Raw genomic sequence first — 17,947 nt, 5'->3', positions numbered from 1 at the left:
ATACGAAAAATACAAGAGCACTTTGCTTATGACTGTTGCACAAGACGACAACAATAATGTCTTTCCCATTGCCTTTGCTCTAGTTGAAGGTGAAACCGCTGGTGGTTGGGGTTTCTTCCTTAGTCATCTCAAAACACATATCAATCTCTGTTTGATTTCAGATAGACATGCTGTTATTGAGAGTGCTTAAAATAATCATGATAACAAATGGCATAATCCTCCTTCTACCCATGTCTATTGCATTAGACATATCACACAAAAGTTCATGCATGCAATCGAAGACAAGAACCTTCACAAAAAAGTGGTGAATGCAGGGTATGCTCTAACTCAGCCGTCATTTCAACATTACCGTGACGAAATAAGATTGTCAAATGCATATGCAAGAAGGTGGATGGATAACATACCACTAGAGTAGTGGACATGGGCATTTGATAGAGGATATCGATGGGGCCACATGACAACAAACCTTATGGAATGCATGAACGACGTCTTCAAAGGCATTAGAAATCTACTAATATCCGCATTGGTCAGAATAACCTATTTTAGTTGACATCGATCTTCACAACCAGAGGCGAAAGATGTAGTGCAGTGTTAATGTCAGGTCAATTATTCAGTGAATGCTGTATGAAAGTGATGAAAGAGGAAATTATCAAAGGTATCACACACACAGTTACAATCTTTGACCGTCATAGGTAAAATTACAGTGTACAGGAAACAGTGGACCACAATGAGGGAATGTCAAATTTATTCTATGCTGTCAGACTAAATAAAAGTTGGCGTGACTGTGGCAAGTTCCAAGCCTTCTGTATTCCTTGCTCCCATGTCATTGAGGCATGCACACATACTCGCCAGGATGCTTATAACCATCTATTTGATGTTTACAAGGCCATTACCGTCATGAATGTCCATAACGAAAGCTTCTCAGTGCTAGCAATGGAGGAACATTGACCTCCATATCAATGAGATATCGTCTAACACAACGATGAGATGCGAAGAAAGAAAAAAAGAAGGTCAAACAACACGCGTGTTAGAACAAAAATGGATACAACTGATAAAATGATAAGATTATGTAGTATATGTCGTCAACCTGGACACAAAAGAAATAATGTCCCAATCTCAGAGCAACCTCTGCATCATAATTTAGTATCTCCTTTCAATTTATGTAATGTTTGATTTTGATATATTAATAACTTTTTGTTACAACAAGATTAACAACAAACATCACTTCAACTTAAACACACTTAAAACCGAACAAATCTGAATAAACAACACAAACAACATATATCAAAACAGATAAAAATAATTAACCACAACATTTAAAAATAATATTTCTAACTTATTAAAACAATCAAACTGATATCATTTGATCCAAACATCACTTTTCTAACATCCTTATCATTTTTTACCCGCACCTATCCACGTACGGTATACTTCTAATTTTTCGCCTTCAGTTATGTTTCCATAAAGACGACGAAGACGAACCATATTTGCAATATAATGAAAAGAGGTTTGGAAAAATGAATCCCAAAACATCTCTATTTATATAAAAAAAATTACACAATACACGGAGAAGACGGACCAATTGGCGCCTCCTTTCATTTTCTAGACATAGGTGCCAATTGAATTGACAACACCATGGATTGTCGCCAATTCAATTTACGTTTCTCTTTAAAATTAAGGGTAGACGTCAATTCATTTGTCACCTACATCTTAACGTTTTTTTTAAATGAGATAGTTTGAGAATTAATTAAAAAAAAAGTTATTTTGGAATTTTAAAAAAATTGTATTATTTGAATAAAAAATTTCATTTAGTATCCCTTAAAAGTATCAATTATTTTGATTTGTAAAAAATATATCAGTTATTTGGAGTTGAATTAGATCTTCCGTGATTGAGAGAGTGATTCATTCATAGTATACACTCCCACTGCAAAATCAAAGAAGAAGAAGGATCTGTTTGGATCCAACGATGAAGATTTGGGTTATTTTTTGTCTTGTGTTATTGATCCACTCTTGCCGCGCCGCCGAACCATTAACTGTGGATGGAAAGGTGTTGATACTCGACGAGTCCAATTTCGATTCCGCCATTTCATCCTTCGATCACATCTTGGTTGATTTCTACGCTCCCTGGTGTGGCCACTGCAAGCGTCTCTCTCCCGAGGTACCTTTCTCTTCCAACCCCTTTCCAATTTTTTATTTTTTTTCATTCAACCAAACTCCTTTTTTTTCAGGTATAATTCCATTTTGCTTGGTTCTTAAATGTTTAATTTATTCAATTTTTAAAATTATTACCAGTATGGTTGTGTCAGTGTGGTTTCGTGCTTTATATACTACATGATATAAGATTCTTGTTAGTGTCAATTCTGTTTCATTTTGAATGAGGAATGAATCAAGCTGTGATTTTCTGCTTTACAGTTAGATGCAGCCGCACCTGTACTTGCAAAATTGAAAGAACCCATACTCATAGCAAAAGTAGATGCAGACAAGCATGCTCGTCTTGCAAGAAAACATGATGTTGAGTATGTTTTCCTCCCTCCATTTTATATATTTGTTTCTTCAAACCAAATTTATTTCTTCCTAATCCTAACTTGTTTTAACTGTTGCTTTTTTTGGGCATTCTGTGATGTAGTGCCTATCCAACCATTTTGCTGTTTAATCACGGCGTCCCTACAGAATACCGTGGACCCAGGAAAGCTGATTTACTTGTTCGTTATCTTAAGAAATTTGCTGCTTCTGATGTTTCTGTTCTCGACTCAGATTCTGCTGTGAATAGTTTTGTTGAAGAAGCTGGTACTTTTTTCCCAGTATTTATTGGTTTTGGGTTGGACAGTTCGGTTATAGAAAAGTTAGGTGTAAAGTATAAGAAAAACGCATGGTTTTCTGTTGCAAAGGATTTTTCAGAGGATCTCATGATAACATATGACTTTGATAAGATTCCTGCATTGGTTTCCATTAATCAACAGTACAATGAGCGGAACACATTTTATGGCCCCTTTGAAGGTTAGTTTATTTCACACATGGTCAAGGACACTTACATACTAGTTTGTACAACTCACTTATCTACATTTTTTCACACTCGGAGTTGAGTTTTGGCATACTCTACTTTGATATTTAACTTGTGGTCAGTTTGTTTTTATTTTTACTTTAAGAATGAACGAATGAAGGGTTTTGGATTTATTTATTGTACTATTTTCTTTAAGTTGTATGAAGCTCGTTTTATTAGGCGTGCTTGGTGGGCTGAAACCTAGAAGTATATGTCAAAGACTAACTCTCCTGCCTAGCAGCTTAAGTTGTTATGTAGAGCCTAGGAATACCCAGCACACCCCCTCTTACGAATTCCCAATCACTTGGTCGAAGAGGCATCAATTTCAATTTCAAAGAGCAAAGCTCATAAGCGCTATAATCTATATCTACTAGGTGGAGTCCCAAGACTGATTTGTACATCTCTAAGGCTCATAGTTCATAATATGACGACCTTGCCTGCTTCATGTGTTTATTTGTTGAACCTTATCCCTAAGGTCCATTTTGTACTAATTCTTAGCCAATCTTTAAACAATTTATTTGGACTCGCACCAGCAAGATTGTGGCCTGCCCTACACTTTTGCTGGTTCTTTTCAAAGTTTTGGTTAGGCCAGAGTAGTCAATCCCGGATAGTGGCGTGGAGCGGCCGACCCGAAAAATGGGATAGTGTATAGCAGGATGACCACTATTTGATCATTTTTTTTTGGAAAAATTACATGAATAATAATTATAAACATATGAAGTGAGAGAGGCGAGGGAGGAACTTGTGATTTTTCTTTGGAACGGTTGAAGTGCAGAAATGTCGGTGAAGGAAGGTTAGGGTTGAGTCTCAACTCAAATTTGTTTGAAAATCCAAAATTACCCTTAAAATGTTTTAAATTTAAGGGGTAATTTTGGTTTTTCAGAGGGGAAAAAGAATAGAGACAAAAATTGCTCTGGGTCGGGAACCGCTCCGCCTCCGCTGTTATTTACCCTATAGCGGCCACTATAGTGCTATGCACCGCTAAGGCTCTTCCCATAGCGGCCGGCCTCCGCTCGCTCCGCTATAGCGTGATAGCGCCACTATTGGCCCACTCTCTGTTAGGCTACTGCTTTTTTATTTTCCCTGGAAAACTTGTAATCATGAAGTTGCCAATGATTGGATTTTAAAATAATTTGGAAACCTTGAAGTAATATTTTTGCTACTTTTGGGTTTGTCTCTTTACTACATTCTATTGTTAGGAAATTAGTTCACCATCCAGATTTTACGAGGAATGAAAATTGTAAGGCTGTATGAAACCAAGCTCTTCTTTTTTAGTCTATGATGCGTTTCACTTGACTGGAGTGGCAGAAAAGCTGTTAGACAAGGGTCTTTATATGCAACTTTTATGTCATTATTCGGTGACATTTATAGCTTCCCCATGTATTTCCATCTCGGTTTCATTAGTTTTTTTTTGTCCTAGACCCAATTATTACTGGTAAATCAAATAGGGTATGAGTTGAATGGCAAATTGTTAGGATGTAGAATAGTGCTTAGTCAGAGTAGTTAGAGTAGTTAAGGGTTGTTATAGAAGTTAGTTAGTTTGTTGGTTAATTGAGGTTATTATACGGCTATTTGTATAAATAGGAGAATATAATATAAAGTTGATTATCATTTATTAGAAACCTATAACTGTTTTCTCTTTTCTGCAAAAGTTAGTTCCGGTGTTTGTTACAACTTGAATTATATTCTACACTAGATGACCTGCAGTAGCAGGTAACCCTATACAAAACTGACACCAGTCAGTTTTAGTTTTGAGCTACAACACTAGATGACCTGCTGCACAAAGATGGATTTGGCCAGAACTTTTTCTCTAACAAAGAAGAGATCAATTTTCATACGTTTGGTCTTTGAATGAAGAACAGGAGTATGAGTCAGGTGCACTGCAGACTGATTATCACATAATATAACAGGGAGAGTAGTGAGGATGTCAAGTTTTTTAGAAGAGTCTGCACCTATGAAGCACTGACTCTGACACGGACACCGGGACACGACACGGACACTTCGACACCAATAATGTCAAAACATAGGACACCGACACCTCTATGTATAAGAGAGTATTTCAGCTTTATTTATCCATCTATGATTAAAAAAGTAGAAAATATTCGAATCAAAATTAATGTCTTCAATTTTTTATTAATAGCATCGCTTATATACACATTTAACAATTTTAAATTTGTGTGAAATTTGTCAAAAATATGTATAAAAGTGTCTTGAAGCAAAGAAAAAAAGTACCTCAAAATCCTCTTGACAACAATCCAATGAACTTCAAGAGGATGGGCCATGTATTGACACACTTTGTTGACAGCAAAGGTAATATCATCAGGTCTAGTGATGGTGGCATGTTGGAGTGCCCCAACCACTGACCTGTACATGTAGAGATCAGAGAGCATGAGAGTCTGTCTTAGTGAGCTTGCATGTTGATTGCATAGGGGTGTTTACAGGAGCAACCTCAATCATATTTGTTCTTTGAAGCAGATCCCTTAGGTACTTGGATTGAGTAAGTAAGAGAGGCCCAGGAGCAGTTTGTTTGACTTCAATTCCAAGAAAGTAATAAAGTGTGCCAAGAAGCTTGAGGGAAAAAGCAGTATTAAGTTTGGTGATTATGTCCTGCAGACGAGAGGGAGAACTCCTTGTGATGATAATGTCCTCAACATAGGCAAGAAGATAGATAGTGTGACCTTGAGATATTAGAGTGAACAGAGAGGGGTCACGCTTGCTGGCCTGAAACTGCAGTTTGGACAAAGTGGTCTGAAGTTTATCAAACCATTGCCTAGAAGCCTGCTTGAGGTCATACAAGGCCTTGTTGAGTTTACACACAAGAAAAGAATCAGTGTGAACAAACCCTTGAGGTTGTTCCATGAAAACTTTTTCATCAAGTAACCCATTTAAAAATGCATTATTGACATCAAGTTGCTGAATAGGCCACCTATGAGTGATGGCTATGGTAAGAATAATTCTGATGGTGATTGGCTTCACAACTGGAGAGAATGTTTCATTGAAGTCAAAATCATGTCTTTGATGGAAGCCTTTTGCCACCAACCTGACCTTAAATCTGTTGACAGTGCTATCAGGGTTTTCTTTAATTCTAAAGACACACTTGCAACCAATGACCTGTTTATGAGGTGGTAAGGGTGCCAAAGACCATGTCTGATTCTTTATCAAGGCATCATACTCACTTTGCATAGCAGCTTTCCATTGTGGATCAGCAAGAGCTTGTTTGGGACTTTTTGGTTCAACATGGGTGAGCAATAGTTTGGGTTGCAGTCTTGGTTGAGCAAAACTAGACTTAGCTCTGGTTTGCATGGGGTGCAAGTTGTCAGGTTTAGAAAGAATAGGGATAGCTAATGGTGGAATTATTGTAGGGGATTCTGTGGAAGAATTATGAGAAGGTGTGGAGGAATTGGAAGAGGATTGAGAGGGAGACATGGAGTTTGAGGAAGAAGTTGAAGGAGCAACATCAGATGAAGTAGGAGAATTAGCCTTAGAAGAAGCTCCAGATGGAGTAGCTTCAGGGTTTGGGAAAGATGAGTTTTTAGATGTGAAAGGGGAATTGTTTTGGGAAGGAAAAGTAGAAGAACTTGAGGGGAGAAGTGGAGGTCCAAAACTCAGAGGCGCAACAGAAATATCCTTTACAGGTGAGAAGATTGGAGTGGAAGTGGGGAATAAGTCAAGATAAGGAAACCTCCTTTCATTGAATAGCACATCTTTGGAATGTACAGTCTTCCAGTAAGGGCAAGACATTTGTACACTTTGTGTGAAGTGGAGTAGCCCTGAAAAATACACTCCTGAGATCTGAAATCAAGTTTGTGAGTGTTATAAGGGTGAAGTAAACGGAAACAAGCACATCCAAACACCTTGAGAAACTTGTAGTCAGGTGGTTGGTTGAAAAGAAGGGTGTAGGGGACCTGAAAGTTGATAGATGAGGTAGGCAACCTATTTATGAGGAATACTGCAGTGAAAAAAGCATAGCCCCAGTAGGTCAATGGCAAAGATGCCTGACTAAGGAGGGTTAGACCAAGATCCACAGTATGTCTGTGTTTCCTCTCAACTACCCCATTCCGATGATGAGTATGAGGACAAATGAGCCTATGAACAATGCCAAGCTCATTAAGAAACTTAGTGAAGGGTCTGAACTCCCCACCCCAATCAGATTGAACTACTTTGATGGGAAGATCATGTTGAAGTTCAACAAATGTTTTGAACTGCTTGAAGACATTAAGAGCTTCAGATTTGGCCTTTAGGAGGTAAATCCAAATAAATTTTGTATAAGAATCAACAAATGACATGTAATAAATAATGATACCCTGATGCATGCAGATGCCCTTGGAGAGGGACCCCACAAATCAGTATAGACAAGTTGTAATGGTTTTGTGTAAGATGTGTGTGATGTGGAAGAAGGAAGCCTATGAGTTTTTCCCATACAGCAAGCAGCACAAAACAATTCATTGTATTTATTAGGAAAAGGAACATCACAATTCTGTAAGACAAGTTTAAGAGTGTGAACATTGGGATGACCCAACCTTAAGTGCCAAACATAGGGCAAACTAGTGTGTACACCACCAGAATTAGCACTAGGTTAACAATTATTTGTAGAAGGTAAACAAGACAAATTAGATGATGGAGCAGACTTGGACACATCCAGAGTAGGAAACACATAGAGTCCATCCAGTCCTACATGCCCTTCAAGTAGAATAACATCAGAAACCTGGGATTTGACAAGGCATTTATTAGCAGAAAAAATGAAGTACACATTGTTATCCTTAGAAAATTGACTGACACTAGGTAAATTTTTTTGTGATTTTGGGCACAAGAAGTAAATTATTGAGAGTAAGGTGTGTGTGAGTGTGAGTCACAGGGTGCAGAAACGGTGCTGACTCCAGCAGAGAGAATGTTCAAACCTTGACCATTGCCTACAAAAATTTGATCATGTTCTTCAAATGGAGTAGGTTGCTGAATATTTTTAGCATCATTTGTAACATGAAACGAAGCTCCTGAATCAGGGAACCAAGAGGCTGAAGTGGAGGATGGAGGTAGAGTGTTGGCAACAAAGGTGCTTGATGGTGGAGAAACATAGCTGGAGGCCTGGAGGATCTAGACCACACATTTGGAGCTCCTTGACTGTGGAAATTTGGTGCTCCATACCAGGAACCTTGATTGAAGTAAGGACCTGTAGTAGCAGGTTGAAACTGGGAATTGAACCTATGCCAGCATGTTAGGACAGAGTAACTAAACTTTGAGCAAACTTGACATTGAGTGTTGCTATTCCTAGAAATCCTACCACCACGACTTCTGCCAAACTTGCCACCACGATTTGACTTACCACCACGAAAGGAGTTATAGTCTGGTTCCACATGAGGATGACTAGATTGAGATGATGAAGAATCAGTATTAGGAGCTTGAGATTCATCAACAGGAGCAGAAGGAGGTGGCACATGAGTAAGGTTAAGGGAAACAAGATCTGAAAGAGGCTTCTTCTGAAACTTGGAAAGCCTGAGTTCATGTGCAAGGAGAAGAATCTCCACCTCATCAAGATCATAAGACCAAACTTACTTTCAACAACTGAAACTGCTGGTGCATACTCAGCAGTGAGGCCCTCAAGAATCACATCAATGTGATGAGATGGTGGAATAGGATCTGCAATTGACGTCAATGCATATACAATCGTACGAATCCTGTGAAGATAATCCTGAACTGAAAATGAATCAAGAGTGATGGCGCGAAGCTCAACACTAAGGTGATGAGCACGGGCACGTGTTTGCTTCTGAAAATACGAGAAGAGACGATCCAATAGCTGATGAGCATGGGAGCAACCAAGAACACGCGAAAGGATTTCGCTAGATAACGTGGACTGAAGCCACAAAAGTAGCATATGATCTTTCTGAATCCAGGTGGAGTACACCAGATTTACTGTGCCGTTGCGGCGAGCTTCATCATCAAGAAACTTTGGTGGAACGCGAGTGCATACCACGAGATCAGTGAGATCATGTGCGTTGATGTATGGCTCCACTTGCTGGTGTCATAGATGGAAGTTCTTTTCATCGAACTTATGCGCGATCTTGAGAGAGAACTGAAGACGACACCTTTCCTCAAAGCAAGATGAAATCGCCGGCATCGGAAAGGTGGTGACATTCGTAGATGAGGTCGCCGGAGTGGGCGACGCCGGTGGAGAAGTTTCCACCATGGATCAGCCTAGCTAACTGATACCATATTAGAAATCTATAACTGTTTTCTCTTTTCTACAAAAGTTAGTTACAGTGTTTGTCACAACTTGAATTTATATTCTACACTAGATGACCTGCAGAAGCGGGTAAAACCCTATACAAAACTGACACTTGTCAGATTTGAGCTACAACGCTAGCTCAACTCTAGTTTACATTCAATATCATTGAATGTTGTAAATCATTTGGGAATAGAGTAGCAACTCTATTGTGAAAGGGAAACCCTTAAGGAGAGCTTGCTCTCATGTTATTTTCTAGTATTTTCTAATAAAGAGTGTTCTTTCTTTGGAATCCAATTCTTGGGTTCCTAACAATTGGTCCCACCTGCCGGAGATTCGAGAAGTGCCAGTGTTCTTGGAGATGGAGGATAAATGCATCTCAATGGATCCAGGAGGGAATTCTTGGAGATGGAGGGTAAATGCATCTCAATGGATCTAGGAGGGAAAACTTTTGTTTTCTACAACAAATGGAACAAGAAGAATATGGTAGATGTCAACTTTGAGGACGGGTTGTTTTTAGGAGGGGTGTATTGTTAGGACGTAGAATAGTGGTTAATTAGAGTACTTAAAGTAGTGAAGAGTTTTTATAGAAGTTAGTTAGTTGGTTGGTTTGTTAGTTGGTGGTTAGTTGAGGTTGTTATATGACTATTTTATAAAGACTTTCTCCGTCTCATAAAAAGTGTCCTATTTGAGCAATGTACGATTCTTAAGAAAATGATTAGATGTGTTGATTTTAATGATAAAACTAATATCATTTACTAGAATACCCTTATTAATTATAATTAATAGAGTAGTTGAATAAAGTGAAAGTTAATAAATAGGGGTATAGTAGTGGAAAAATAATAATAAATGTTGCATTGGTATTGTAAAGGGACAATTATATTGAGACCGAGAAAAAGTGCAAATAAGACAGTTTTTATGAGATGGAGAGAGTAGGAGAATACAATGTAGAGTTGATCATCATTTGAATATTGTAAATCATTTGTGAATAGAGTATCAACTCTATTGTAAATACTCTCGAGAATGCAAGACAAATTTGGCTGCTATGGCAGAAAAGTGAAAGACAGTGTAAAATGAAGTGGGTGAAGCACAAATAGGTGCAACAAGCTCCCAGCAGAGGGATCCAGGAGGGCCAGATTTTTGTTTTTCTCCGACACAATTGATATGGGTTATTAATAAGTGGTTTTGTCATGAAGTTGCACCTAAGGTATTTGCAGAAGAATGCTCTTGGTGGACAACTACAGTAGGTTGGCGGCTATACGCAGAACAGTGGAATACGAAGCGGGCTGAAGAGAAAATTGGTTCACCAAGCTCCAAACAATAGGATCCAGGAGGGCAAACTTTTGTTTTCTACAACAAATGGAACAAGAAGAATATGGTAGTTTTCAACCTTGAGGACAAGGTTGTTTTCAGGAGGGGTGTATTGTTAGGATGTAGAATAGTGGTTAGTTGGAGTAGTTAAGGGTTGTTATAGAAGTTAGTTAGGTCGTTGGTTAGTTGAGGTTATTATATGCTATTTGTATAAATAGGGGAATACAATATAGAGTTGATCATTATTGAATGTTGTAAATCTTTTGTTAATAGAGTAGCAACTCTATTGTGAAGGGGAAACCCTTGAGGAGAGAGCTCTCATGTTATTTCCTATTTTCTAATAAAGAGTGTTCTTTCTTTGGAATCCAATTCTTGGGTTCTTAACACAAATTACCAATGGAACTTAACTAACTGAAGCTGAAATCTAACGCATACATTAGGTCCATCTGAAAGGACTTCCTTTTTTTAATGTTAGAATTAACGTAGATTTGAGAGCTCAAATACTACTTTTTTTTTCTTCTAAATTAAATATGAACTTGAATGCTCGTTATTATTCTAGAATGCCTTTCTTTTTTCTTCACTGGATGTTACCATGGTGTTGTGAGCTTATCAGTACTTCTTAAATTCTACTGTATTTAGTTTAATTTAATTTTTTCCTTCTCATACTATGTTATGCTGGAAAGTATTTGCTTTTGTTCGAATACTATTAAAATGTTTTAGCTTTGGTACATCAGTACAGGATTCTTTTAATAGTAATGTTTTTTTTTCTCCATAAAGCAGATGAATTTTTGGAAGACTTTGTAAAACAAAATCTCATTCCTTTGGTTGTGCCTGTATCCTACGAGACACTAAAGTTGATAAAAGCTGATGGTAGGAAAATAGTTTTGACTATTGTGGAGGATGAAAATGAAGAAAGATCAAAAGAACTGGTTAAGTTATTGAGGGGTGCTGCATCTGCAAATCGTGACTTAATATTTGGTTATGTTGGAGTTAAACAGCTCGATGAATTTGCTGATAAATTCGATACCAGTTCTAAACTACCAAAAATGGTCATTTGGGATAAAGAAGATGATTATCTTTCTGTAAGTCTGATTTTTAAATAATTTATTGTACTATAACCGCTATTCGACAAAACTTTATTCTAAATAGTTTATTCTGGAATAATAGCGATCGTTCAAATTCCACTATGTTATAGCGATACACGATTCAGTGCCATTGTATCTGCTAGTTTACAATACTAGTTACATGTACATAATGTTCATAACCTAATTGGAAGCTGATACCGATTTTTACGTTAACTTTCAGGTTGTTGGTTCCGAGAACATCGAGGAAGAGGATCAAGGAACTCAAATCACTAAATTTCTAGAAGGATATAGAGAAGGAAGAACCGTAAAGAAAAGACTTAGCGGGCCAACATTGACGCAATATCTCCAAAGATCTTTTGACATTAGAATGGTGTACATAGTTGTTTTTATGATTGCAGTGCTAATGCTTATTCAAACCTTAGGTAAAGGAGGTGATAGTGGTGAATATCAGAGAGTAGCAAACCAAGATAAGGTTAATCAACCAAGCAGCTCTACAACAGAAGGTGAAGAAATCAAAGAGTATAAAGAAGGTGACAAAGAAGACTAAGTTAATTTTAACTTATACAATGATTATCACTGAATTTAGCTGGCTTTAGAATTACCATGCCTTTTGGTATGTGTAAATATTTTAAGAGTCTTTGTATTTTTCATAAATTTTGAGTACTGTCCAAGCTAAACTGAAACTGTTATTTGCACGTTTTCTCTTGTTATTATTTCATGAAATGAAAGTATCTTCAATTATTGTCTTTGCTCCACTTTAAGATTAAGAGTTTAAAAGTTGATGATATCAATCATTCTTGCTCCACTTTAGGATCAATACTTGTAGAGAAAAAGATTAATATAGTAATGAAGTATTTGCCAAAAACAAGTGTCTTTATTTTAAGGTTTCATTATTAAAAAACATGATAAACTTGACAACTCATACATACAGCACAGACCTGGTTGATTTGGATAAGATTTTGTAATTTCGGATGTTGTTGTTTGTTTGAATCTCCTTTGACTTGAAGTTTCTTGGGGTCATTACCTGTCTATTAAATAAATCTCAGTTTTTCATGAACTATTTGAAGGGTTTTGATTATAACAGAAACTTAAAAACACTTTTCATCATTCCATTACAATGAAAATCAATTTTTAGTTTTAGAAATGACAATAAATTAAGTTTTAGAAATGACAGATTAAGAGGTGATTTTGATGGAAATAGAGAATAATTTAAACTAAAATAGAATAAAATTAAAATACAAAGTCTTTTGGATGAGCCTCCTCTTAATATTTTTTTAATGGATGGCCAAGATCAGCCTCAGCAGAACGTTACAATCAAATTAAAAGACAAAATAAGCATAAAAACACAAACACACCGGCACTTGGTCTTAATTATGTGGTGGTAGTAGGTAGGTAGGTCTTTCAATAACCTGTATAGGAAATAATACAAAATACTATACTTAACCAAATATATATAATAATATAATATGAAAAATAATACTGGTAGTATATATAAAAGAAAAGGTTGTGGTTTTTATAAAATGATATATTTGTTACAATAATAAAAATGTTCAGATATTTTCCATTTTATTTAAAAAGATTAAAATATGAAAATTTCCGGACCATACATATGACACGTTTAAGATATGTTTTTGTTTGTCCAAAATCAAGATAATAACAACCTAAGAAAAGATAGATTAAGAGTCAAAGTGTTTGCAAGTACCACCACTATAACGTTGATTATAACTTTAATGAAGAAAACGCTATTGGAACTTTCTATCTCACCAAAATTAAGTTTGTCATCAAGATTTTTTAGTTTCAGACATGATCATTGGCGCCATATGTGGAAATCTCTATATATAACATTCTTCTATCTTATATACTTCACAACAAGATGACATGTTCCACTAGCACACCCACACTCGAAGGACGAATGGTTAGGACTCCAACAAAGACAAGGGATAACCCAAATCTAACTTTCATTCAAAACATTCATTGATCACTCAAAAGAGTATTTAGTTGGTGGGACGATATTTCCAGGGTGGCTTATGCCAACAGACAACTATGCACTAGCTAGGATAACCTACCCATAAACTCGCCACCTTAGTAGCAAGAAAGGCGGTCTTCACCAGACTTTTATCGTCGACAATCACCACTCGGCGAGAGTTGTTGTTTCCACTCATAAAGGAATCCCGAAGGAACTCATTTCTTAATAACACACTCGTAAGTGAGATACCCCTATTTAATTATTTACGAACTCGAACCTGTCAATGACGTTCCGAACCACCACATATCCATTCTTAGCGATGACTGGTCATGACGTTCATCATGTATTGGGAGACAAGAAAAATTCATGTGATATCAAGAACACTAAAATTTACAGAAAAATGGGTTTGCGCATAATTCTACAGCCATACTACTAGGGAAGTCTTTAGGATTTTAACATAATGTAAAATTATATTTTTCAGGGGACAAATGTCGAACACGGTGCTCCAGCAACATGTGTGACAAGATACGCCAGACACAACATACGAACAAGTAATAGATGATGGAGCAAAAAAGTAATAAAGAACATAAATTGTTTACTCAGTTCAGTAAAACCACACCTACGTCTGAGGGGCTGAATCCACAATCAAAGAAAGGATATTCACTATTAATAGTTTAGTATACTTAGATTTACAAGCAAAAATAAATCCTATGTTGTTCAATACTTTCTAACACTATCAAATGACTTTCTATTTAGAGTCTCCCCCTAAATATGATAACCTACTCACTTTCTTCTTTGCCACAATTCCAGTGACAGGGACAAACAACCACTATACCATAGTGATCAACTTCAATCTTCACAAGATAAAGAATGTTGAATATTACAACTCAACTAGACAAACCTTATATGTCAAGTTACTGAAACATATAGGTGTACATTGACAATGTTGATTATAATTCAACTAGACAAATAATATATGCCAAGTTACTGAAACATAGAGGTGTACATAAAGATCATACATTAATCTTATTAGGGAATTAACATGGATACAAGGTACAAAACCTAACACTCTAAGATCTTCAATGAAAGTGCTTGTTTTCCAATGTAGGCTTAAGCTCCTTATATAACAATGTAACTCTGGCATTTTCTCCTTGGATAATATCTTTTAATTCGTCTAGAATTAATGCAGAATCGGTTGGATATTTGATTTGCTCCTTGAATATCTCCAACAAGATATGATTTCTTTTAATTTAAATTCAAATTCAAATCTTCATTTAAATCCGAATAAAACTCCATCTAACTGTCAAAAAAATCACCTAATCATATTGTTAAATCAATAATAAAATCTTTAACAAGTATTTTGTAGAACACACTCCAAAACGCAACATTTTGGCGCCTGTTGTATAAGACCTAGATGTCGTACCAACAAGCTGGAGCATCGTGCCCAACATGTGTCCTTTCTGCTGTTTCATACAACTTTAGCAAGTTAGACCAATCTTAAACACTTGGACACTTCTCCAAGTTGTTGTTTTGTTAGAATGGAGTCAATCCAATAGGAACAACATAATTATCACAAGACCTTTATGACACGTTAAGCTTCTGGTGGCCTTTAAAGTTAGAGAAGAGATGAGAATCATTAGGATAAAATTTCATAATCATCAAATACATATGTTTACAATTGCATCCTTGGGATACCAACATTAGAAACCCTATGAGTAGTCTCCTCATATGTTCAACTAAAGGTCAAATTTTATATTTTGAATGATCAAATTGTAGTACTAAAAACAAATTTGTGCCTAAAACATGTTTATTAGTCCTCTAATCCAAGTAACCTTATTGGAGGAGCATCCAGTATTTCAGCTAACTTAAATGTGTCCTAAAAAATCTTTAAGTTCAAACATAATCACTTTATATGAATTTGAATATGATATTTCGTAGTTGTGTGTTAACTTTAATCGTATTTACTATTTCACTTATAAAAAAAAAGATATTATATTACTTCCTAAAGTTTAATTAATTGTTATTATATAGATATAAAATATTTGTAAATAAATAAACATTTATAATATATAATAAATCTATAACCTTAATTTAAGAATGATACATATAATTAAAATGAATTTGCAGAAATTTTATTTAAATTAAAATATTTTGACTTTGTTGTCAATAAAAAATAAAATAAAAAGACAGAGGTTTCTCCTTTTTTTTATAGATTGAGAATTTTTTTCCTTTTAGTATACTATAAAAATAAAACTATCTTAAGGATTTTGAGGGGATAATAGATAAATTCTAAATCATTTCTTTACCTAAAATTTCAGAGGATATCTTAAGAATCGACAGGTTAGGATGACACCTGAAACTTCAAGACAATATTATGGCGGTCCTGATTCACACGACTTATCAAATTTGGCTACAAAGAAATGAGAGGAGGTTCAAAAACTCTCATTTAGTCTATAGATTGAAAAATTGATGTGAATTTGGAAGAGTCATCCGTATTAATTAATTGAAGTTAATTAGGTGGAAATTAATTGATTAATATTAATTAATTATTAATTAATAATTATAAAGTGTCACTCATCAAAACCTAGTTTTAACCTAGTTTTGACTAAGTAACTTCCTTCCACTATTTTCTCTCCACTCAATTGAACCTTTTATCCATAAATAGGGTTCCTCAGTTCAGTTGCAAAGAACTCCAGATTTTTGAATTTTTGGAATCTCTCCTCTCCCTCTTTATTCTCTTCATCTCAAATTATTTTTATTCTTCTTTATTTTTCGAGTGGCTTATTGTGCCATCAACGACTGAATTTTTTCGATGGCTTATTGTGCCATCTCAAGAACTCTGCATATTCAAATGGAATTGGTAAAACTGATGAATCTGCGAGTAATTTACAACTCAGGAAAGAAAACGACTTATGGCATGAGAGTGACTATCTCTGCAAAAATCACATTTTGAACAGTCTTGCTGACGATCTGTACGATTACTACAATAATTATAAGACTCTTGGACAAGTATGGGAAGCTCTGTAGAAGAAATATGATACTGAAGAAGCAGGTGCAAAGAAATATGTTATCAACCACCACTTGAACTATAAGATGGTGTATGAAAGGTCTATGGAATCTCAAAGCCACGAAATAAAAAAAATTGATCATGAAATCATAACTGAAGGTATGCTCCTCGATGAACAATTTCAGATTGCTGTTATAACTGACAAACTGCCCTCTGGTTGGAAAGATTTCAAAAAAAATTGCTTCAGCACAAAACAAAAGAGTTTTCAATCGAGGGTCTAATCACTCGCCTCCGAATTGAAGAGGAAGCTAGGAGAGAAGATTAGAAAGATGAGGTATTAGTTGTTTCTAACAACAACAAGAGATTCAGTGCGGTTCTGAAGCCTACAGGCAAACAATTAAAGAATCAGAACCGCAATGTTGTGAACCAAATTAAGAATGGGAATCCCTCAAGGGCCCCATATGCTCCGATTGCTGGACAATAACCACCATCTCAGAGAAATGACGCTCTAATCTTCACTTGATTTAATTATGGAAAACCGGGTCATATGGCTAAGAAATGTAAGAGCAGGGCTAAACCTGTTGGCTCTAATGCACAGGGTAACTATTTACCAGTAATTTCTGACAAACAACTGCTAGTCCTCCAATATTATTAATCTTGGTAACTTACAAGGTCGACTAGATTGATCCTAGGACATATGTCTCAAGAACTAGTGTTTTGGTGATTTGATTCATGATTAAGCTTGTTTCTGATTTGTGAATGGTAATTAGGGTTCTTTATCTAGCGTTAATGGTACAATAGTAAAGAGTGTTTCGACAACAATTCTAAACGAAATCTAAGGGCTTATGACTTTAAAGATAAAGGATAAATGGCAGTAATTTTGTAAAAAAGGCTTTTTTTTACAGATAATAGAAGTAATTGGTACAAGTGAAGATAAATAACTTGAAGTAAAAGGCTTTAAGTTTGAAAAGGTGCTGGAAATAAAGGTCTGGCAAAATGTAAATGCAAGGGTAAAAGCAAATGACGAAAGACTGTGAGGATAAAAGCAATTCGACAGAAAAAGACAGTAAATGGTTTAATTTAAGTAACTTGCATTAAAAAGATAATATGAAATGTAATCATGGTGTTCTTCATACATACATTTTCAGCAAAGACTCATTTCTCTCGCTCCAGTACTTTAAGTATTTTTAGTGAATTTTGTATATCAGTTTGAACACCCGAAATCTAAAAACTAAGACTCCTATTTATAACATTTCGACCCTAACGGTCTCTACACAGATGATTGTCACGCTCGACATTTTCAAGCGTTGTGTGTCTCAGA

At 35.8% G+C, this 17,947-nt stretch overlaps 1 protein-coding gene across 1 annotated transcript; it reads left to right on the top strand.

The window, feature by feature from the left end:
- The first annotated feature begins 1,829 nt into the window (after positions 1–1,829).
- Positions 1,830–12,394, top strand: LOC127091839 (protein disulfide-isomerase 5-2). The gene is made up of 5 exons (XM_051030553.1): positions 1,830–2,158; positions 2,413–2,516; positions 2,627–2,997; positions 11,349–11,650; positions 11,874–12,394. The coding sequence occupies exons 1-5, from the start codon at positions 1,967–1,969 to the stop codon at positions 12,198–12,200; spliced, it is 1,296 nt and encodes a 431-aa protein (XP_050886510.1). The 5' UTR covers positions 1,830–1,966; the 3' UTR covers positions 12,201–12,394.
- Positions 12,395–17,947: the final 5,553 nt, after the last annotated feature.

The sequence above is a fragment of the Lathyrus oleraceus genome, chromosome 6 (genome assembly GCF_024323335.1).
Source record: "Lathyrus oleraceus cultivar Zhongwan6 chromosome 6, CAAS_Psat_ZW6_1.0, whole genome shotgun sequence".
Lineage (NCBI taxonomy): Eukaryota > Viridiplantae > Streptophyta > Magnoliopsida > Fabales > Fabaceae > Lathyrus > Lathyrus oleraceus.
Note: the sequence above shows the minus strand (reverse complement) of the source record. Positions and strands in the feature narration are given on the sequence as shown.